Source organism: Salmo salar, chromosome 14, assembly GCF_965601325.2.
Source record: "Salmo salar chromosome 14, fSalSal1, whole genome shotgun sequence".
Classification (NCBI taxonomy): domain Eukaryota; kingdom Metazoa; phylum Chordata; class Actinopteri; order Salmoniformes; family Salmonidae; genus Salmo; species Salmo salar.
The window spans coordinates 71,874,367-71,899,226 of record NC_138304.1 but is presented as its reverse complement, the minus strand read 5'-3'; the positions used below and the strand labels follow the sequence as shown (position 1 = coordinate 71,899,226).

The window sequence follows — 24,860 nt, the reverse complement described above, 5'->3', positions numbered from 1 at the left end:
ATTGTCTTGGAGTTACATTGTGCTGTTTAAGTGTTCCCTTTATTTTTGAGCAGTGTATAATTACATCCCTTACAGAAACTACATTCCATAAAATAGTCTTCAGCATCAACAGTAGCCTAACATATATGTAATCAGTTGCCAGGCAGGATTCAGGTTTTGATAGCAATGTTCATTTCAGCCCTAGAGGGCCCAAGTACTGCTAGTACTATTTTCTGCCTGGCTGTTTATTGATCAATAAGTATCATCGATTCATTGGCCAGAGTTCACTCACCTGTTTTTAACTGGTCTGAATCAGTCCTGATTAGAAGAGAATGAAAACAAGCAGTGCTGTGGACCTCCAGACAGGTAACGATACTGAACATGATTTATTCTAGTCTCTATATATAATTACGTTTAGAGGACAAAAGAGACAGTGCAGAGATTATCCCCCTAATTGAAGAAACCTTTTATTCAAACATTTACATGTTATTTACTAGACACTCTCAAAAGCAATTAGGGTTAAGTGCCTTGCTCAAAAGACACAACGGCAGATTTGTCACCTAGTCAGCTCTGCAGTCAAGAGTGCAGAATAACTGCAGTATACTTTAAAAAAAATACAAAATGCAGTGTAACTGCAGTCACAGTGCAATATAAGTGCAGTTCAACTGTTCTGCAATTACTGCATCCAAAATACCAGTCGACTGCAGTTGCAGTGTTAAAAATACTTAAGGCTGGGATTCAAACCAGCAACCTTTTGGTTACTTGCCCAAAGCTCTTAACCACTAGACGACCTGTCGCCCCATCAACTTCACAGGTCATCAAAATATATTCCTTCCGAATATTGAGTTGCACACCCTTTGCCCTCAGAACAGCCTCAATTCGTCGGGGCATGGACTCTACAAGGTATCGAAAGCGTTCCACAGGGATGCTGGCCCGTGTTGACTCCAACGCGTCCAACAGTTGTGTCCAGTTGCCTGGACGTCCTTTGGGTGGTGGACCCTTCCTGATACACAAGGGAAACTGTTGAGCATGAAAAACCCAGCATCATTGTAGTTCTTGACTCACTAACCAGTGCGCCTGGCATCTACTACCATACCCCGTTCAAAGGCACTTAACACTGTTGCCCGTTCACTCTCTCTCAATAATCCACGTCTAAAAATCCCTCTTTAACATGTCTCCTCCCCTTCATCTACACTGATTCAAGTGGATTTAACAGGTGACATCAATAAGGGATGATAGCTTTCACCTGGTCAGTCTGTCATTGAAATAGTACATTATTATTTCTTAAGCCCATATACAACCAAATTGTTTCACTTCAACTCCTTTGCTGTTTAGAAAATATCTTTCTGAAAACATTTTTTTCATTTTTTTTTACAAACGGAACATATAGACAGGCCTTGTCTGGTTTATAGCCATGCAATTAAACAAGTTAGTGTAAACAAAGTTATAACACCACCTGTGCTGCTACACTACACAGTCAAACAAAATAGAGTTTTTCCAGTTTAAATTCATATATTTTAAAATGTGATTGTTTTGGTGGCTTCAGTTAGAATAACAGAAGTTCAAATCTTAATTTAACATCTCACAACAACCTAATCCTTTCCAGAAACACATTTTCATGGTGTTCCATTGATTATAACTGTAAGACTGAGATAAGTCTGTCACACAGTGGCATTATAACATTTTATAATTTAAAAAAAAAATGACAGTACAGCATAAATTTTAAAAAGCCAAACCAAGGATTAAATGAAAGTAAAACTGTTCATCGAAGAATATTTTTGAAACCAGATTTTTTTTTACATTTTTCTATATACTGAACAAAAATATGAACATAACATGTAAAGTGCTGGCTCCCTGTTTCATGAGCGGAAATAAAAGATCCCAGAAATGTTCCATAAGCACAAAAAGCATATTTCTCTCAAATGTTGTGCTAAATTTGTTTACACCCATTAGTGGAAAGACTTTTTGTTCTGTAATAAAGTAATAAAAAAGTAATTCTGATTGGCTGGGCCTGGCTCCCCAGTGGGTGGTTCTATGCCCTCCCAGGCTCACCCCTTCCCAGTCATGTGAAATATATAGATTAGGCCCTAAATAATTTATTTCAAATTGACCAATTTCCTTACATGAACTGTAATTCAGCAAAATCTTTGAAATGGTGGTATTTATATTTTTGTTCAATATATATGGAGTGTGTATGGCTGATGTGTGTAAGTATACGTTTATGAGAAGTTCAGCATTTGTTGTTGTTATTTCGTTGCTGTCCTCTTCAGCGGCTTCCTAAAACACATGAGAAGAGAGAGGTTACACATACAGTGGCAAGAAAAAGTATGTGAACCCTTTGGAATGACCTGTATTTCTGCATAAATAGATCAAATTTGATCTGATCTTCATCTAAGTCACAACAATAGACAAACAGTGTGCTTAAACTAATAACACACAAATTATTGTATTTTTCTTGTCTATATTGAATACATCATTTAAACATTCACAGTGTAGGTTGGACAAGTATGCGGAACCCCTAGGCTAATGACTTCTCCAAAAGCTAATTGGAGTCAGCTAACCTGGAGTCCAATCAATGAGACTGTTAGTTAGAGTTGCCTTGCCCTATAAAAAAAACTCTAACTTTGAGTTTGCTAATCACAAGAAGCATTGCCTGATGTGAACCATGCTTCCAACAAGAGATCGCAGAAGACCTAAGATTAAGAATTGTTGACTTGCATAAAGCTGGAAAGGGTTACAAAAGTTCATAAGTCCACGGTAAGACAAATTGTCTATAAATGGAGAAAGTTCAACGCTGTTGCTACTCTCTCTAGGAGTGGCCGTCTTGCAAAGATGACTGCAAGAGCACAGCGCAGAATGCTCAATGAGGTTAAGAAGAATCCTAGTGCCAGCTAAAGACTTACAAAAATATCTGGAAGATGCGAACATCTCTGTTGACGAGTCTACGATACGTGAAACACTAAACAAGAGTGGTGTTCATGGGAGGAGACCACGGTAGAAGCCACTGCTGTCCAAAACAAAAACATTGCTGTATATCTGAAGTTCGCAAAAGTGTACCTGGATGTTCCACAGCACTACTGGCAAAATATTCTGTGGACAGATGAAACTACAGTTGTGTGTTCCTTCCAAACATCTCAACACTGTGTGGAGAAAAAAAAGACAAAACCTCATCCCAACTAAAGTATGGGGCTGCTTGCTGCCTCAGGGCCTGGACAGCTTGCTATCGTCGACGGAAAAACGAATTCAAGTTTATCAAGATATTTTGCAGGAGAATGTTAGGCTGTCTGTCTGCCAATTGAAGCTCAACAGAAGTTGGGTGATGCAACAAGACAACGACCCAAAACACAAAAGTAAATCAACAACAGAATGGCTTCAGAAGAAAATACGCCTTCTGGAGTGGCCCAGTCAGAGTCCTGACCTTAACCCGATTGAGATGCTGTGGCATATGACCTCAAGAGAGCAGTTCACACCAGACATCCCAAGAGTATTGCTGAACTAAAACAGTTTTGTAAAGAGGAATGGTCCAAAATCCTCCTGACCGTTGTGCAGGTCTGATCTGTAACTACAGAAAACGTTTGGTTGAGGTTATTGTTGCCAAAGGAGGGTCAACCAGTTATTAAATCCAAGGGTTCACATACTTTTCCCACCCTGCACTGTGAATGTTTACACTGTGTGTTCAATAAAAGACATGAAAACATAATTGTTTGTGTGTTATTAGGTTAAGCAGACTGTCTATTGTTATGACCTAGATGAAGACCAGATTACATTTTATGATCAATTTATGCAGAAATCCAGGTATTTCTAAAGGGTTCACATACTTTTTCTTGCCACTGTAAACACATTCCAACCAGTAGCAGTGTGGTAGTGGTTGTTTCTCTAGTTTGCTCATTGACATGAGGACACCTTAAGTGACTTAATCTGATGTTACTTACAGAAGTGCAGAGAGGACTCAAGTCTTCAGGAGATCTTTCCCAGAGTACACAGAGTCAGTGTCGTTAGCTAAAACAGAAATAAAACCCCAATGATAGGAAAAACAACAACCCATGAGTTCAGGTTCATTACCAAGTTCCTAATGAATGGTTCACAGTAAATAAAACCTTCCATATTAACTAAGTAGCTACAACAATTAACATCCAAGTTTGAACCAGCATCACAATCTACAAGGAAAAGAGACAACCACACTCTAAAATGGATACAGTCAAACACAAAACAAAAATGTGATATTTTCAGAATAGCGAACAATATGAACTGAGGCACTTACTGCTGGCTGGAACAAACCCTGAAACGGATATAAACATGAAGTTATTACTGACTGATAGCTTGCTTTGTTTGAATACAACAAGAGAATATGTTTGAGAGTATTCCAAATCCTGTATTCCTACTGCAGACTTGACATAAAGCCTACGTGACAACAAGATCCTTTATTTACATGAATCAGATTAAAATCAAACATACTGTACTTCTACCATCACCACTATACTATTGCTTTTAAACCAGTACTATGACCTGACTACTACTTCTAAACTACTAATTAAATCCCTGCTGATAATATCTTTCCTTCTTTCCTCATTCACCTTTCTTACTCTTCTTCTTCCAAATGACGACCCCAACAACAACAACGACCAGGAGGAGAGCTACCACCCCTCCAATGATGGGGACAATGATGGGGGCTGGGTCACCTGTAATCATCAGAACAGAACATTCAGACTAGTGCAACATAACACATTTCCATCTCAAATGAAATCCAAGCAGCATTCCCCTACATGTAAAAAGGTCAATGAGAACATGCAGTCAGAAAGGTAGCTTTACTGAGCAGATGAGTGAACTGAAATGAGGATTATTGGGCACATTCAGTAGGAGGGTTGGCTATAGTGTATATTTAACTCTATCTCCCTCTTACCCCAGTTGGTCTGGATCTCAGACTCAGTCAGAACCTTGATGAAGTCCTCCTTGATACCAGTGACCTGAACAACACACTGATACTTGTTGTTCTTCCACTCCTCAGGCGTCACTCTGAGGTGGGTGCTTTTCTGGAAGGTTCCATCATCGTTGTGGAGAATCTCTCCATGCTCCACATCTTCATGCTGTTCTTGTCCATCTTTCTGCCAGAACACCATGACTCCACTGGGGTAGAAACCTGTAGCGTGGCAGGTCACTGGAGAAGAGGGGGTCTTCTGGAGCAAAGACACTGAGGGAGGGACTGGAGAGAGAGTTCAGACATTTCATCGGTGTTATTTTGAAATGAGCGCAGACTAAAAGCATCTACATTTATCCAAATTATACCATAAATGATGGTGATTTCTGTAGATTACACAGAATCAGTAAAGATAAAGGATGTTGGTGGTATAGATGATGTCACACCAATATGGTGCATTCTGGATCATTAACCAGACATATTTCACTGTTGTTCCAGAATCTCTCAATGTTCCTAAGTGACACATCTATAATTATGTAGTACTGGACTGAATTCACAAATCAAAAGATAGATTTCAAGTGTTGCATATATAAAAGGACAAATGAAAGTGACATTTCTGAATGTTTACCTGTCCTCAGAGTGCTCTTCCCATTGACCACCTGCTTCTTCAGGCACTCAATGCAGGTCTGGGAGAAGTAGGTCTTCCAGAATACCAGTCTACTGATGTCACGGTTCCACTTATCCCGCATGACATCAGCTTGCTGTTTAAGAGCTTTCCAAGTTAATGTATTCATGTCGTACACTAGGAAATCCTCCCCATTATAACCCAGCTGCCCAAAACCATCTCTCTGTTCAGTCTCATCATCCCATGAGCAGCCATATATGTACTGGAGAACGTGGACTCCTGAAAGAGAGAGAGAGTCAGCAACACGGTGTAATCTGTTCTCCAGATTCAGTCTGCCAGTGGGATCTCTATCATCATGTATTAGTTGTTCAACCAGACTGGAATAAAACAGATCAGCTCAGACCTCTACAGTGTGATGATGATGTCACACCTTCACCACAGAGACAGAGAGGTGATGAGGAGACTCAGAGTGTGGATCTATTCTATACCAGCTGATGTTGGCTTGGTTCTATCTACTGTGTTGAAGATACACATTATGTTCAGTACACTAGTGTTATTCTAACAAATGGATGTTGTGTAGAACTGTAGTTTTCAGTGAGGTGTGTAAATGAATAAAACACTGTTGATAAATGAAGACTGTCCTCTAGTGATGATGTCAGAGATAGAGGAAGTGAGAGGATCCTCTGTTCAGTCAGGAACAACAGGAGAGAGATGGAGAGACTAACATGAGGAAGATTATCTCTCAATAACGTTAGCATGCTGGAGCTGTGTGTGTGTTCCCCAGATCCTGAGGGTGACAGGTGTGTGTGTGTGTGTGTGTGTGTGTTCCCCAGATCCTGAGGGTGACAGGTGTGTGTGTTCCCCAGATCCTGAGGGTGACAGGTGTGTGTGTGTGTGTTCCCCAGATCCTGAGGGTGACAGGTGTGTGTGTGTGTGTGTGTTCCCCAGATCCTGAGGGTGACAGGTGTGTGTGTGTGTGTGTGTGTGTGTTCCCCAGATCCTGAGGGTGACAGGTGTGTGTGTGTGTGTGTGTGTGTTCCCCAGATCCTGAGGGTGACAGGTGTGTGTGTGTGTGTGTGTTCCCCAGATCCTGAGGGTGACAGGTGTGTGTGTGTGTGTGTGTGTGTTCCCCAGATCCTGAGGGTGACAGGTGTGTGTGTGTGTGTGTGTGTGTTCCCCAGATCCTGAGGGTGACAGGTGTGTGTGTGTGTGTGTGTGTGTGTGTGTGTGTGTGTGTGTGTGTTCCCCAGATCCTGAGGGTGACAGGTGTGTGTGTGTGTGTGTGTGTTCCCCAGATCCTGAGGGTGACAGGTGTGTGTGTGTGTGTGTGTGTGTGTGTGTGTGTGTGTGTGTGTGTGTGTGTGTGTTCCCCAGATCCTGAGGGTGACAGGTGTGTGTGTGTGTGTGTGTGTTCCCCAGATCCTGAGGGTGACAGGTGTGTGTGTGTGTGTGTGTGTGTGTGTGTTCCCCAGATCCTGAGGGTGACAGGTGTGTGTGTGTGTGTTCCCCAGATCCTGAGGGTGACAGGTGTGTGTGTGTGTGTGTGTGTGTGTTCCCCAGATCCTGAGGGTGACAGGTGTGTGTGTGTGTGTGTGTGTGTTCCCCAGATCCTGAGGGTGACAGGTGTGTGTGTGTGTGTGTGTGTGTTCCCCAGATCCTGAGGGTGACAGGTGTGTGTGTGTGTGTGTGTGTGTGTGTGTGTGTTCCCCAGATCCTGAGGGTGACAGGTGTGTGTGTGTGTGTGTGTGTGTTCCCCAGATCCTGAGGGTGACAGGTGTGTGTGTGTGTGTGTGTGTGTGTGTTCCCCAGATCCTGAGGGTGACAGGTGTGTGTGTGTGTGTGTGTGTTCCCCAGATCCTGAGGGTGACAGGTGTGTGTGTGTGTGTGTTCCCCAGATCCTGAGGGTGACAGGTGTGTGTGTGTGTGTGTGTGTTCCCCAGATCCTGAGGGTGACAGGTGTGTGTGTGTGTGTGTGTTCCCCAGATCCTGAGGGTGACAGGTGTGTGTGTGTGTGTGTTCCCCAGATCCTGAGGGTGACAGGTGTGTGTGTGTGTGTGTGTTCCCCAGATCCTGAGGGTGACAGGTGTGTGTGTGTGTGTGTGTGTGTTCCCCAGATCCTGAGGGTGACAGGTGTGTGTGTGTGTGTGTGTGTTCCCCAGATCCTGAGGGTGACAGGTGTGTGTGTGTGTGTGTGTGTGTTCCCCAGATCCTGAGGGTGACAGGTGTGTGTGTGTGTGTGTGTGTTCCCCAGATCCTGAGGGTGACAGGTGTGTGTGTGTGTGTGTGTGTTCCCCAGATCCTGAGGGTGACAGGTGTGTGTGTGTGTGTGTGTGTTCCCCAGATCCTGAGGGTGACAGGTGTGTGTGTGTGTGTGTGTGTTCCCCAGATCCTGAGGGTGACAGGTGTGTGTGTGTGTGTGTGTGTGTGTTCCCCAGATCCTGAGGGTGACAGGTGTGTGTGTGTGTGTGTGTGTGTGTTCCCCAGATCCTGAGGGTGACAGGTGTGTGTGTGTGTGTGTGTTCCCCAGATCCTGAGGGTGACAGGTGTGCGTGTGTGTGTGTTCCCCAGATCCTGAGGGTGACAGGTGTGTGTGTGTGTGTGTGTGTGTGTTCCCCAGATCCTGAGGGTGACAGGTGTGCGTGTGTGTGTGTTCCCCAGATCCTGAGGGTGACAGGTGTGCGTGTGTGTGTTCCCCAGATCCTGAGGGTGACAGGTGTGTGTGTGTGTGTGTTCCCCAGATCCTGAGGGTGACAGGTGTGTGTGTGTGTGTGTGTTCCCCAGATCCTGAGGGTGACAGGTGTGTGTGTGTGTGTTCCCCAGATCCTGAGGGTGACAGGTGTGTGTGTGTGTGTTCCCCAGATCCTGAGGGTGACAGGTGTGTGTGTGTGTGTTCCCCAGATCCTGAGGGTGACAGGTGTGTGTGTGTGTTCCCCAGATCCTGAGGGTGACAGGTGTGTGTGTGTTCCCCAGATCCTGAGGGTGACAGGTGTGTGTGTGTTCCCCAGATCCTGAGGGTGACAGGTGTGTGTGTGTTCCCCAGATCCTGAGGGTGACAGGTGTGTGTGTGTGTGTGTGTGTTCCCCAGATCCTGAGGGTGACAGGTGTGTGTGTGTGTGTGTTCCCCAGATCCTGAGGGTGACAGGTGTGTGTGTGTGTGTGTTCCCCAGATCCTGAGGGTGACAGGTGTGTGTGTGTGTGTGTTCCCCAGATCCTGAGGGTGACAGGTGTGTGTGTGTGTGTGTTCCCCAGATCCTGAGGGTGACAGGTGTGTGTGTGTGTGTGTTCCCCAGATCCTGAGGGTGACAGGTGTGTGTGTGTGTGTGTTCCCCAGATCCTGAGGGTGACAGGTGTGTGTGTGTGTGTGTTCCCCAGATCCTGAGGGTGACAGGTGTGTGTGTTCCCCAGATCCTGAGGGTGACAGGTGTGTGTGTTCCCCAGATCCTGAGGGTGACAGGTGTGTGTGTTCCCCAGATCCTGAGGGTGACAGGTGTGTGTGTTCCCCAGATCCTGAGGGTGACAGGTGTGTGTGTTCCCCAGATCCTGAGGGTGACAGGTGTGTGTGTTCCCCAGATCCTGAGGGTGACAGGTGTGTGTGTGTGTGTTCCCCAGATCCTGAGGGTGACAGGTGTGTGTGTGTTCCCCAGATCCTGAGGGTGACAGGTGTGTGTGTTCCCCAGATCCTGAGGGTGACAGTTGTGTGTGTTCCCCAGATCCTGAGGGTGACAGGTGTGTGTGTTCCCCAGATCCTGAGGGTGACAGGTGTGTGTGTAGAGTTCCCCTGAGAGGCCTGATCAGCTCCAACAGCAGAGTCCACAGGGAGTCACTGGGAGCTTTGGTCCATTAGAGCAGAGAAGACCAAACACATCATCATCATCATCATCACTATCATCATGTTCTGCTCCTCTGCTTCTCTCTACTGTCCAATCAGATCAGAGAGACTGAGGAGACTACAGCTCTACTGTGGGGGACAGAGGGGGAGCACAAAGCTGGGCAGTGTGGATAACACACACACACACTGAAAGCTCCACAGAGCAGACTAGAGGGACTGACTGACAAATTAAACATGCAAATGTATTCCAAGCAGAGATCTGACTTTCACCAACCTGCCATTCAGGTAATTGGAGACTGACCTTAACAATGACATACTATACATCCATAAAGATGCTCATAGTTTTATTCCATTTACAGTAGTGGTTTGGTCATCATCTGTCCTTCACACACTTAAAACAGCACACAGTAGTTTTAAAATGAATGCTGTGCTGGTGTCCAGGAGTGGGACCATACATACAGTAAACATAAGCAGAGAAACAAAGGAGGCCATGTTAGATGCTTTCTAACACTGAAATCAGATAATGATGCTGTGGGGTAAGTGTGTGAAGGAAACAGAAACAGGAAGTAGGGACAGATCTGTACATCCTGGATATTCTAGATCTGTAACTTTAGTGATCACTTCTCTAATCCTGATTAATTCTTGTCTCCTAGAATAAGGGATTTTGACAGTTTACACAAACAATGAATCAGATGAGGTAAAGATGAAGGACTTACCTCCACTTTGGTTAAAACGCTGCTTTAGAATATTGACGTCGTCTTTGAAAACCTGCTGGGAATCAAAGGCAATCCCTGTCTCCCTCTCCCAGTACTCTGCTTCTGTCTGCTTGTTCATCCAGTCCTGTTCGGGCACCATTCTCTGGCTGTTGCTGTCATAGTGAACCATCTGAACACCATCCACCATCCCCACAACCATAAACTCTGGGAAGTTGGGAACTCCAGAGGATGCGGTGTAGAAATACTTCAGGGAGTGAGTCACTAGAGGAAAGAAAGTAAATGTTAATTCTGAACAGATAATTGTTTTTCTAAGTCATGTAGACTAGACAGAGGTTTACATTTTCTCTATATTCACTTTCTAGTTTCTCCACACTACTGATCAATAAACTGGTTGTTTATTAAATATTACTTTGAACAATTTCACTTTTTATCAAAATAGGTGTTTTTGTTCAACTGCAGGATGACATTTATAAGGAAAGTTTCTAAGACAACATGTAACCCCTAGATATTACACATTTTGTGTATCAGACATGGAGAACCAATTTTCTTGATTTTTGTTGGAATAATACTGTAGAGTCCAGGGTCAAAACCTGTCATTGTTCACAGTCCTCTGGGGTGATGCTGACATCATATTCAGAGAGGAAGGTAAATGGTCAATTCTGTTTCTCAAAAGGTGGCAGAATTGACTGTTTAGCCTCTTTCCTGAATATGTCAGTAGCAACCCAGTGTTGTTACTGAACAAGCTATAGGCCGATGTGAGAAAAGACTTTTAAACAGGTTTACACTCGCAAGGCCGCTGGGCCAGACGGAATACAAAGGTACATTCTCAGAGCATGCGCAGGCCAGCTGGCAAGTGTCTTCACTGACATTTTCAACCTCTCCTTGTCCCAGTGAGGAATCCCAACATGCTTTAAGCTGCCTAAATGACTACTGTCCCGTAGCACTCACATCTGTAATCATGAAGTGCTTTGAAAGGCTGGTCATCAGTACATCACTGGGGCCGAGCTCCCTGCCATCCAGGTTCTAACCTGCTATATGTATTATCCTAACATGCTATGAAAAAGTCATAGTTGTATCAAAGTGGAGTGTTTTAAGGGAATCTCTTCAACTAATGACAGGGCTGTATCTGGAACTGCATGTTGAAGATAGGAGATTGTGTGGTCTATTCATTCTATACTATTCCAATCTATCTGGCAGTCATATTTGATCTACACAATACATTTCTATCTGAACATTTTGTAAATATCCATTCCCCTGAATGGCTGTTGCCCCAAATGTACATAACCAAGTCAAACCAATTACCCAAAGATATTTTGTACAGATAAGTATAAATAAGTTAAAACACTCAACTACTGTATCTTTCAACATGCCACTGAAAAGATTGAAAGCTGCAATTAATTGTATGACATGTGAAAATACTGTAGAGTAATTCAAAGCCATTTGCAAACACCAAATTGGATGCTTAGCACAAATAACTTTGAACCTCTTTGTCCATCTGAGCACAAGTGTTCTTGTTTCAAACACACACTATACCACTCGGGCTCCGGGCTGTATCACAACCGGCTGTGTTCGGGAGTCCCATAGTTGCCCAGCGTCATCCGGGTTAGGGGAGGGTTTGACTGGGGTAGGCTGTCATTGTAAAATAAGAATTTGTTCTTAACCCGATTTGCCTAGTTAAGTAAAAAGGTTAAATATTATTTATTATAAAAAATAAAACAAATTATACCATCTTAAATACCAAAGGGATAATTTACTCAGAATACAAAGGGATGCACGATATATCTTGTTTGAGTCCAGTAGGTCACATGACCAAGGATCTATTGAAATTAGAAAGTTTGAAAAATTCATATAAAACGTGTGAGATGATAATGGACAAACTAAAGGGTGTGCAATGTGTAGGGCCACTGAGTGGACATTCTGAACCTTGTTTGAGTCCAGTAGGTCACATGACCAAGGAGCTATTGAAATTTAACATTTTGAAAAATTCATGTAAAATAATGTGAAATGAAAATAGACAAACTAAAGGGACTGTAATATAGAAGGGTAGTCTGGACATTCTGAACCTTTTTTGAGTCAAGTAGGTCACATGACCAAGGAGCTATTGAAATTCGAATGTAAAAAAAAGTTTGTACTTTGTTTATGCTCCCTAACTAACTCAACTAGGAATATAAAATGCTGCTCACATTTCCACATGTTTATTAGCTTTGGAAAGTGAATTAATGTCCAAATCGTGAAAATAAGACCATTGCAATGTTGTGCACAATTTTTCCAACATAATGACACTGATTTGGAGTCTGTGGCTCAAGTGGTTTGAAAGGGCGAATATCCGTCAAATATCCAACTTGAAACTGTCTTTACCTCGGTCCTTTGATAAACATTTCATGCAATTCTACTACACTTTATATGACTGGAGACATTAGCAGAATCTTCTTTAATACGATGGTAGCCTAGGCTGACAACAATAAAAACAACATTGTCTTGAACGCAACCATGTAGTCTAGGCCTATGTAAATGAGCCTTGGCAAAAAGGGCTCCACATTTTGTCAAATTAATATCAAAAGTTTTGTTTTTTTTGCATTTTAGCTAAGACTTACCCTTTTCCTATCCTTAACCTAATTCTACTAACATGTAGCCTAAATTCTCATCTGCTACTAAATGTCAAATATGATGTTAATTTGATAAAAGCTGGATCCCTTCTAGCCATGACCATGAAATTGTACAATGACGTCCATATAGCCTGGAGGACAGTATTGTCCAAAAAAACTCCAATGATTATCATACATTCATATGATAACCGAATGATAATTTGGTGAGAACTTTATTCATAAGAGGATGGAAAATGTACCATTACAGCAAAGGACAAAGACCTTAATGGGATAGTTAACACAGCAGGTTGTCTAACTGGTTGTTCCAGTCCAACAATAGATTTAATATTTATATGACACTGAATTAAACACAACCAAACAATTAAGCTATCAATGAGCCCAATCAGTCCTCCATGATAACAAAATCATAAACAACAGAGTAGGGCTGGCTAATAAGTCCTTCATTTTGGGGTTATGCTCAAGTAAAACAATTTGGCTAACTTATACTTCCATATTTCAAAGTCCTATTCTTGAAGATTCTGATAGACTGGTTTTTAATGTAAAGATATAATTTATAATGTAAAGATATAATTTAATATTATATGTAGTAGAAAGCAATAGGTTAGAAGAAGTCTACATAACCTACCCATAAAGTAAAATGTTACCTCCATATATGACCTGCTATGTAAACTTTAACATTGATTTACCCTGCAGTAGATGTCGTTCAATTGGTGATGTACATGTTGTCTTCTTCAAATGCCTCTTAAGGGGAAAGTAATCTAAAAGTAACTGGATGTAATCAGATTACGTTACTTAGTTTGGGTAATCCAAAAGTTCTGTTACTGATTACAATTTTGGACAGGTAACTAGTAACTAACAGATTACATTTAGAAAGTAACCTACCCAACCCTAATTAAGAAGAACCAGTTCTTTCCCTTCAGACTAACAGGAAACCGTTGGTCTCACCTGTCAGCTCTTGGCTGTGTCCCAAGAACTTAATGGGACATCCTTCTCATGCTACACACACAAAACAGTTACAACAGGCCTATACTAATGCACGCACAATTCCATCTCATATGATCTAGTTTCTTTAACAATCCCAACCTTAATGCCTAAGAAACTAGGCTTAAGGAAACATTTTCTCGTACACAAGCATCAGTAAGGTTTAACAGAAAGTTCCCTCACAACTATCACACCAATATTACTTTTTCTGAACTGACAACCAGTCAATTTAGAATAGATTTTAAATTGTATCGAAATCCGTATAGGTTTGAAGAATACAAGCTACAACAATTGATCACACGTATATTCGGACTGGATTAGTTTTACTGGGGAGGTCGGTAAATGTAATTATGTGCACAAAACACCACATCTGTAATTTTAGTCGCGTCCGAATCTCCCATGTCAGTAATTTATACATGGCATTTGAGTAACAATTCCAACCAGAATAACCTACTGTTTTTTGGTGAACTCCAAGGTCCTCTGATAGTACTAGTCCCGTGCGAATCAAAATTCCTGTGTTTTGAGAGAAATGTCTGAATTTGACAGGTGTTGCTCGTGGTTTGAGCAAAAAAAACAATAACCGATTGGATAAATTGAACGAAGTGGTGCGCATAAGCTATAAAATGAATGGCCTACATGTACTGTAGCAACTTTCATAGTGAATGTCTTTGCTCATGGTTGATTTTGCAAATATGGGCACTTTTGGATGTTAAATGTTGTTGAAAATGGAACCTCTTGAAACTGCTTTTTATCTATCTGAATATTTTCACTAGTGGCTGAGACATTGTCGTTTTGCTATGTTTTTGGGGAAGAAAATTGTTTGCATCCATGAGCTAGCTAGCTTCTTTTTTTTCCTTTTTTTTTTTATGACCAGCACTGTAGGTGCCCGAGACAACTTTACCAGCATCATAGCACACGTATCGATGAATCGTTGTGACATATGAAACACGAGTGACAGTGTAATCACTGTGTAATAACTATGTAAAATTTTTTATAAACGAGTCAAAGTATTATGTGATGTGCAGTCATATTCAGGTCCTGATTGGTCAACAAGCTTATTTGACGACGCTGGGCCAATTGTGCGCTGCCCTATGGGGCTCCCAATCACGGCCGGATGTGATACAGCCAGGATTCAAACCAGGGACTGTAGTGACGCCTCTTGCACTGAGATGCAGTGCCTTAGACTGCTGCGTCTGTGTGCGCGTGTGTTAACCATTTAACTGTACTAGAATGCTTAAAAGGCCGCTAAAATTGTAAATATCGGTTATCGGGATCAGTTTTTTTTTGTCAAGGAAAATATTGGATATCAGTGTCGGCCAAAAATGCCATATCGGTGCATCACTAATCATTACACAGGTGCACCTTGTGCTAGTGTCAATAAAAAGCCAATTAAAATGTGCAGTTTTGTCACACAACACAATGCCACAGATGTCTCAAGCTTTGAGGGAGTGTCCAATGGGTATGCTGACTGCAGGACTGTCCACCAGAGATGTTGCCAGATCATTTATTTCTAATTTCTCTACCATAAGCTGCCTCCAACGTTGTACTACAGAATTTGGCAGTACGTCCAACATGCTGAAACATGAAGTGATGGCGGAGGATGAGTGGCATGACAATGGGCCTCAGGACCTCGCCACGGTATTTCTGTATTCAAATTGTTATCAATTAAATGCAATTGTGTTTGTTGTCCGTAGCTTATGTCTGCCCATACCATAACTACACCAACCCCATGGGGCACTCTGTTCACAAGGTCGACCGATTAATCAGAATGGCAGATTAATTGGGGCCGATTTCAAGTTTTCATAACAATCGGTAATCGGTATTTTTGGCCACCGATTTGCCGATTTTTTTTTTAATAAGCATTTTTTTATTTAACTAGGAAAGTCAGATTAAGAACACATTCTTATTTACAATGACGGCCTAGAAACGGGCGTTAACTGCCTTGTTCAGGGGGGATTCGTTTTTGCAACCTTCGGTTACCAGTCCAACGCTCTAACCACCTGCCTTACATTGCACTCCACAAGGATTAACAGGCTGACTACCTGTAACGCGAGGGAAGCAAGAAGAAAAGGTAAGTTGCTAGCTAGCATTAGACTTATAAAAAACTATCAATCTTAACATAATCACTAGTTAAACTAGTAATATCATCAACCATGTGTATTTATCTAACGTGTCCTGCGTTGCATATGATCGATGCGGTGCCTGTTAATTTTCATTGAATCACAGCCTACTTCGACAAACGGGTGTTGATTTAACAAGCGCATTTGCGAAAAAAAAAGTACTGTCGTTGCACCAATGTACCTAACCATAAACATCAATGCCTAACAGGAATATTTAGACTTAGTCACCAGTTAGATCAAATACGGAACGGTTCCGTATGTCACTGAAAGAAAAAAACTTTTGTTTTCGAGATGATAGTTTCCAGATTCTACCATATTAATGACCCAAGGCTCGTATTTCTGTGTGTTTATTATATTATAATTAAGTCTATGATTTGATAGAGCAGTCTGACTGAGCGGTGGTAGGCAGCAGCAGGCTCGTAAGCATTCATTCAAACAGCACTTTTGTGCGTTTTGCCAGCAGCCCTTCGCTGTGCTTCAAGCATTGCGCTGTTTATGACTTCAACCTGGGTGGGTATAATTTGTGGAACGTTCCAACAGGAATCTATTCCAAAAACTTCGTAAATAACAAGGTTTCCAAAAAACAACGCATACAAAGTTGTATAGCGGCAGAATAAGATACCGGGTAGGGAGTGGTTTTTCACTCATCACATTTATTCAGAAAAATGTCTTTCCTCGAATGTCTGTTTGCCTATGGACAAACATTAAGAATAAGCTACGTGGTGAGTTGATGCCTATTCGGCAGCTAGTTAGCTAGGTTTGTATGCGTTGCTACTTTGTATGCGTTGTTGGTTGGCAACCTTTTACTTTACGTGTTTTGGAACAGATTCCTGTTGGAACGTTCCACCCCTTCAAGCCTATCAACTCCCAAGATTAGGCTGGTGTAACCGATGTGAAATGGCTAGCTAGTTAGCGGGGTGCGCGCTAATAGCGTTTCAAACGTCACTCGCTCTGAGTCTTGGACTAGTTTTTTCCCTTCCTCTGCATGGGTAACGCTGCTTCGAGGGTGGCTGTTGTCGATGTGTTCCTGGTAAGAGCCCAGGTAGGAGCGAGGAGAGGGACGGAAGCTATACTGTTACACTGGCAATACTAAAGTGCCTATAAGAACATCCAATAGTCAAAGGTATATGAAATACAAATCATATAGAGAGAAATAGTCCTATAATTCCTATAATAATTACAACCTAAAACTTCTTACCTGGGAATATTGAAGACTCATGTTAAAAGGAACCACTAGCTTTCATATGTTCCCATGTTCTGAGCAAGGCACTTAAACATTAGCTTTCTTACATGGCACATATTGCACTTTTACTTTCTTCTCCAACAGTTTCTTTAGCATTATTTAAACCAAATTGAACATGTTTCATTATTTATTTGAGGCTAAATTGATTTTATTGATGTATTATATTAAGTTAAAATAAGTGTTCATTCAGTATTGTTGTAATTGTCATTATAAAAAAAAAGAGGAAATAAATCGGCCGATTAAATCGGTATCGGCTTTTTGGGTCCTCCAATAACCGGTATCGGCGGTTAAAAATCATAATCGGTCGACCTCTACTCTGTTCACAAGGTCAGCAAACCGCTCCCCCACACGACACATGATGATCTGTGGTTGTGAGGCCAGTTGGACATACTGCCAAATTCTCTAACATCTGTGGGCATTGTTTTGTGTGCCAAAACTGCACATTTTAAAGTGGCCTTTTATTGCCTCCAGCACACTTGTGTCATGACATTGGCCTGTGGGTAAGGTTTACGACCCCCCCCCCCCCCCATAAATACCTTTCTACCATCCCCTCTCTGAGTCTACTGAAGGACTTGAATAGCCTGTGTTAAATATAGAGAGTCTGGGAACATCAAACAAATGGGGAAAGGTGCCACATATTTTGTTAATAAAACCAGTTGGAAATATGCTTGGGAACGTAATGAGTATGTATGTCAGTTCGGTTGTCATCTGAGACATTATGACTGATGACAGGACGACATAAACTGTATCTGAGAAAGTATACACCCTCTAGTTATCAGAGTCACATGGAATTGTTATGCAATTGAAATGTTTGATATTGAAAATGTTTGTTAGGAGATGAAATGTAATTTTAGCTTCCGAATGAGAGATTTGGGTTTTCATAAGGAAAGTGCCCTGCTCGATCAGTGGCCCAACCCTGTGAAGACGATAGGGGTTATAAACGATGAAACACCTCCCTCCCCCTCTCCACTATATAATCCTTTGACGAAAAGATAACCAGTAGTTCCAGTACGGGAGGTCTGCAGCCTCTACGTTAGAAGGACACACATGTCAACTAAGCCAACCTCGGCGTGAGCTATGGTATGAACTGGTATGAACTTTGAGCTTATTCACTACAGAAGTGCTACTTCCTAGCCGTTGAGTTAGCAGCGGCCGCTGCTTACGTGGGCTAGGAAAGGACGGACGACGGATCCAGTCTAACAGACGGACGAAGATACCACCACGTATCCAATTGACCACCAGAGACATTCTTCCGAGTAACAGGAAGATCTGTTGGCCAACCCGGCCAGCATCTACGACCAATCTACCGAAGCGCAGCTCAGAGTAAATATTTATTGCATTTTCCTTTTCCAAATGGGCGGTAATTTAGAATGCATAAGATAATGTATTTACGATAGCATAGCTGCTGTTTCTCTGTTCCTAAATCTTCCCGCTCTTTCATTCAAGCCCAACCCCCTTTCCTTTGTGTAACCAGCCGTCATATCTGTTCCGTCTACCGGGACGTTTTCTGTATGACATCATTGTATTCTGTGCATTTGTAATTCTGTGTGATTAGTTAGGTATTTAGTAAATAAATAATTAAACCCAATTTTGTATTGCTGATTCAACTTGTTAGCCAGGGTTCGTGAAGATAGCCAAGAATTTACAACTTTCATTATGAGACTGAAAATAAGACAAGGGTTAATATTGACTGCTATCGAGGTAAAATATTACTAAGTATTTTAAGAGTTTATTCGGAAGATAACAGCTCTATAAACGTTCTTCCGTGGTGCCCCGACTTTCTAGTTAATTACATTTACATGATTAGCTTAATCAGGTAATATTAATTACAGAGAAATCATTTTATAAGTTAGCATGTCATATCACTTAATCCGGCATAGCCAAAGACACGACACTTGTTCGGTTCGCCTAGCTGACTTCCGTACTGACCGCTTTTGTTGCTTATGCCTGGAGCCGGCCCTGCAGACAAAATATTAGACATCATTATCATATAATGCCTAGAGGGAAAAGTTTGCACAAATCATATTGATTCAGAACAATGTTGTTATTTAAAGCTGCAACATATAACTTTTTGTCAACCTAACGAAACTCATAGAAATGTGTGTTTTAGATCTGTCATTCTCATTGAAAGCAAGTCTAATGACAGAATTGTCAGGGAGTCCCACACCACAACAATCATGGATCAGATGCGCACATTTGGTTTTCCTACAAAAAAATGACCCCAACTGAGCATTCTGAGAGCTTGTCCCAACAGCGTGCAGTGTATAATGTGGTGGTTCACTATCACAGCAGTAGATGGGATGCTAGTACAAGACGGAGAAGGCTTGCACTGATGTGTTCATTCCATCATATAGTAACCCTGGACATTTTCCATCATTCAAGATACACCAGGTAATTAATCATGATCTGATGATAATATCAAACTGTCCCATACAGCAGCCCGGGCAAAATGTGTTCTAATAATAGCAATAGATTAAATTGGGTTTTAATTATTATTAGGTTGGGGTGGCAGGCAGCTTAGTGATTAGAGGGTTGGGTCAGTGACCGAAAGGTTGTTGGTTCGAATCCCAGAGCTGACAAGGTAAAACAAAAAAACTATCATTCTGCCCCTGAACAAGGCAGTCAACCCACTGTTCCCCAGTAAACTGTCATTGTAAATACGATCTCTTAACTGACTTGCCTAGTTAAATAAAAAAAAGGTACAAAATTCTCTAGCTGCTCTTTTAAATAGCTGTCAGTAAATATTTCAATGGCGTTTATCCTCATTCAACTGCCCATGTGTAGTTTCTTTTCTGTGAATGGTCCGGACCTCTGCCGAGCTGTGTTCTATTTAGTCATAAAGCGCAGCATGGCTCACTTGGTAAAGGACAGAGACCACCCTTTTGGAGCGAACCACCGTACGGTGTTTGGTGAGCACCCGAGCGCGGAGTGTTCACAACAGTCCAAACGAACCGAACTAAATTGTTAAACGCTCCAGAATTCGAAAAATAATAAATAAACCCCCTAAGAAGCAGTAGATATGTTCTATGTGCGCTATTTCTATGCTTAAAGGCTCAAGATTAGTTTTTGCGTTATTGACTTTCGGTTTTGGTTGTACACCAGTTTCAAACAGATGAAAGTACAATATTTTTGGTTATAGAAAATATATTTCACAGCGATTTAGATGGTACAAATATTCTCTACACTATAAGGTTACTTGCTTGTTTTGCCCCAACTTAAAATTAGTCACATTTTTGAAACCAGGAAATGGCGTAAGGTCGCGATTACTGCATTGCGCATTTTTAATTATAATGGTTTTATCTGTCATTGATTCGGAAGAAAAAGCTTGTAAAGTTTGTAAAAGTAGAAAAGCCTAATTTGACGATAACAAATAAATGCATAGGCCTATTAGGCTTTATAACAACTAACAGTTAAATATTCCAGCTACGAAAAAATGATATCTTCCTAAATCTACAATACATAAAACTTTAAACTTACCACCAAATGCCTCAAAAAGGTGACATGTTCCCATGAACATGAGGATAAAACCCTTCATGTTGAAGTTGGTCTGTCAACAACCGATATGTTTGTTGTCTCTCCCAATGCTTCCGTCTGGGGAGTCCTGAACAAATGACCTGAAAATATGGCAAAGACAGCACAGTATGAAGATAAGCTAAAACTGCTTCTCCAATAGAAATCCCCAATCATATTTGTAGGAGATAACATGGCGACGTTTGCTAGTTAAACTCCTGCGCAGAAACACGTCATCGGGCCTAACGATGGTCTTGCGCCGAACTGCGCACGTGCAGGCCGTCAACTCAACGGCACTCCTTCAATATTAGCAAAGATAGAGTAATAACATGTTCAAATACTTAAGAAATTGTCTCGGATATAGGTTGAGCCTTTAGATTTCGAGAAAATTCACAACTAAGGAAGAAATGTTCACTTCTCCAATTGACTTCTCAAACGCAAAACCCCGGCCTGGTCTACTTACTTTGCTCCCCAAGCGTTCCCGGAAGTCTTGTGATGTTGCATCTCTGGGTTGAGAAACTCTGAATATAGTTCGCACCAAGATATAAAACGTTTGTATAACGTCGTTGAGCCAATGAGAATTTAGGCAGCTCAAGCATCAGTAAAATCTAGGTTAAACCAAGCAGGAGAGGTTGAAACGAATGGTCGCCTAAATGATAGCAATTCTGATTGGGCCTGGAGCTGGGGGTTGAGATATTTTAACTAACTTTGATTGGTTAGCCATTGCAACACAACTAGATAGTGTATTTCCCTGCAGGTGTTGAGTGCATTCAGTTACCGATATGAGAGGCCTATAATTGACCAATGTAAGCCTTTTCTTTGGTATTTTTCATTGACTAGGCTATATATATATATACATATATAATATATATATATATATTATATATATATATATGACTGAAATTATGCAATCAACAATACTGAAGTGCAAATTGGGGCGGCAAGTAGCCTAGTGGTTAGAACGTTGGCCTAGTAACCGAAAGGTTGCTAAATCAAATCCCAGAGCTAACAAGGCAGTTAACCCACTGTTCCTAGGCTCGTCATTGTAAATAAGAATTTGTTCTTAAATAACTGACTTGCCTAGTTAAATAAAAAAATTGGACAGCAAAGATGTGCATTCAGAAAGTATTCAGACCCCTTGACTTTTTCCACATTTCGTTACATGTTGCCTTATTCTAAAATGGATTAAATAAATAAAAAATCCTCATCAAAGGGAAAACCGTTTTTTAGATTTTTTTGCAAATGTATATAAAAAAAACAAAAAAAAAACAGAAATACCTAATTTACATAAGTATTCAGACTCTTTGCTATGAGACTTGAAATTGAGCTCAGATGCATCCTGTTTCCATTGATTATCCTTTAGATGTTTCTACAACTTCATTGGTGTCCACCTGTGGTACATTCAAATGATTGGACATGATTTGGAAAGGCACACACCTGTCTACTGTATGTAAGGTCCCACAGTTGACACTGCATGTGAGAATTGTCCATAGAGCTCTGAGAGAGAATTGTGTTGAGGCACAGATCTGGGGAAAAGTACAAAAAAAGTCTGCAACATTGAAAGTCCCCAAGAACACAGTGGCCTCCATAATTCTTAAATGGAAGAAGTTTGGAACCACCATGACTCTTCCTAAAGATGGCCACCCAGCCAAAATGAGCAATCGGGGGAGAAGGGCCTTGGTCAGGAAGGTGACCAAGAACCTGATGGTCACTCTGACAGAGCTCTAGAGTTCCTCTGTAAAATGGGAGAAACTTCCAGAAGGACAACCATCTGTGCAGCACTCCAACAAAAAAGCCTTTATGGTAGAGTGGCCAGATGGAGGCCATTCCTCGGTAAAAGGCACATGAAATCCCACTTGGAGTTTGCCAAAAGGCACCTAAAGACTCCCAGACCATGAGAAACAAGATTCTCTGGTATAATGAAATCAAGATTGAACTCTTTGGCCTGAATGCCAAGCATCACGTCTGGAGTGAACCTGGCACCATCCCTTCAGTGAAGCATGGTGGTGACAGCATGCTTCACCGCATGCTTCATGTGGGGATGTTTTTCAATGGCAGGGACTGGGAGACTAGTCAGGATCGAGGGAAAGATAAATGGGGCAAAGTACAGAGTTATCCTTGATGAAAACCTGCTCCAGAGCAGGGGTGAAGGTTCACTTTCCAACAGGACAATGACCCTAAGCCCACAACCAAGAGAATGCAGGATTGGCTTCAGAACAAGTCTCTGAATGTCCTTGAGTGGCCCAGCCAGAGCCCGGACTTGAACCCGATCGAACATCTCTGGAGGGACCTGAAAATAGCTGTGCAGTGATGCTCCCCATCCAACCTGACAGAGCTTTAGAGGATCTGCAGAGAAAAATGGGAAAAACTCTGCAAATACAGGTGTGCCAAGCTTGTAGCATCATACCCAAGAAGACTTGAGGCTGTAATTGCTGCCGAAGGTGTAAATATTTAAGTTTTGTATTTTTATACATTTGCAAAAAATTCTAAAAACCTGTTTTTGCGTTGTCATTATGGGGTACTGTGTGTAGATTGATGAGGACATTTTTTTTTTAACCCATTTTAGATTCAGGCTGTAACGTAACAAAATATTGAAAAAAATGAATACTTTCCGAATGCACTGTATATGCTGTTAAGATGGTGCCGATAGAGATGGCCGCCTCGCTTCGAGTCCTTAAGAAACTATGCAGTATTTTGTTTTTTTATGTATTATTACTTACATTGTTATCCCAGAAAATCTTAAGTGTTATTACATACAGCTGGGAAGAACTATTGAATATAAGAGCGACGTCAACTTACCAACATCTTTTGTTCGGACCACCACCCAGGACATTGGATCTAAGGTCGACCCAAAACAACATCGCAGCAGAAGAGGTAGACGGAGCAGCCTCCTGGTCAGACTTCGACGGCGTTCACAACACCCACCACTTCCTAGTATACTACTTGCCAATGTCCAGTCTCTAGACAACAAGGTGGACGAAATTAGGGAAATGGTTGCCTTCCAGAGAGACATCAAAGATTGTAATATTCTCTGTTTCACAGAAACATGGCTCTCTCGGGATATGTTGGTACAGCCACCGGGTTTCTTCATGCGTTGCGCCGACAGATATAAACATCTCTCTGGGAAGAAGAAGGGAGAAGGTATGCTTCATGATTAACGACTCATGGTGTAATCATAACATAAAGGAACTCAAGTCCTTCTGTTCACCTGACCTAGAATTCCTTTCAATCAAATGCCAACCATATTATCTCTGAAGATAATTCTCTTCAGTTATCATTACAGCTGTGTATATACCCCCTCAAGCAGATACCACGACGGCCCTCAAGGAACTTCACCGGACTCTATAAACAGTGTAGTTATTCCCTCCGCAAGGCAATCAAACAAGCGAAATGTCAGTATAGGGACAACGTGGAGTCGAAATTCAATGACTCAGACACAAGACTTATGTGGCAGGGTCTACAGGCAATTACGGACTACAAAAAGAAAACCAGCCACGTCACAACACCAACATATTCAATCGCTCCTTACACCAGTCTGCTGTCCCCACATGCTTCAAGATGACCACCATTGTTCCTGTTCCCAAGAAGGCAAAGATATCTGAACTAAATGACTATCGCCCCATAGCACTCACTTCTGTAATCATGAAGTGCTTTGAGAGATTAGTCAAGGATCATATCACCTCCACCTTACCTGCCACCCTATACCCACTTTCGTTTGCATACCGCCCCAACAGATGACGCAATTGCCATCACACTGCCCTATCCCATCTGGACAAGAGGAATACCTCTGTAAGAATGCTATTCATTGATTACAGCTCAGCATTCAATACCACAGTACCCTCCAAGCTCATCATTAAGCTTGAGGCCCTGGCTCTCAACCCTGCCCTGTGCAATTGGGTCCTGGACTTTCTGACGAGGCGTCCCCAGGTGGTGAAGGTAGGAAACAACATCTCCACTTCGCTGACCCTCAACACTTTGGCCCCACAAGGATGCGTGCTCAGCTCCCTCCTGTACTCCCTGTTCACCCATGACTGCGTGGCCATGCATGCCTCCAACTCAATCATCAAGTTTGCAGACGACACAGGGAGGAGGTGAGGGCACTCGGAGTGTGGTGTCAGGAAAACAACCTCTCACTCAACGTCAACAAAATAAAGGAGATGATCGTGGACTTTAGGAAACAGCAGAGGGAGCACCCCCCTATCCACATCGAAGGGACAGTAGTGGAGAAGGTGGAAAGTTTTAAGTTCCTCGGCGTACACATCACAGACAAACTGAAATGGTCCACCCACACAGACAGTGTGGTGAAGAAGACGCAACAGCGCCTCTTCAACCTCAG

At 42.0% G+C, this 24,860-nt stretch overlaps 2 protein-coding genes across 2 annotated transcripts; both read right to left on the bottom strand.

The window, feature by feature from the left end:
* Positions 1–421: 421 nt before the first annotated feature.
* LOC106569843 (class I histocompatibility antigen, F10 alpha chain) lies at positions 422–21,091 on the bottom strand. The gene is made up of 9 exons (XM_045694671.2): positions 20,988–21,091; positions 20,492–20,628; positions 10,065–10,325; positions 5,523–5,798; positions 4,880–5,179; positions 4,554–4,658; positions 4,241–4,258; positions 3,912–3,978; positions 422–2,256 (listed from the first exon to the last, which is right to left on the bottom strand). Exons 2-8 carry the CDS (start codon positions 20,547–20,549, stop codon positions 3,929–3,931), a joined length of 1,068 nt encoding a protein of 355 aa, XP_045550627.1. The 5' UTR covers positions 20,550–20,628; positions 20,988–21,091; the 3' UTR covers positions 422–2,256; positions 3,912–3,928.
* On the bottom strand, positions 1,344–3,518 carry LOC100194706 (uncharacterized). The gene is given in 1 exon segment (NM_001139757.1): positions 1,344–3,518. A coding segment is annotated over 1 exon segment (291 nt). The 5' UTR covers positions 2,908–3,518; the 3' UTR covers positions 1,344–2,616.
* Positions 21,092–24,860: the final 3,769 nt, after the last annotated feature.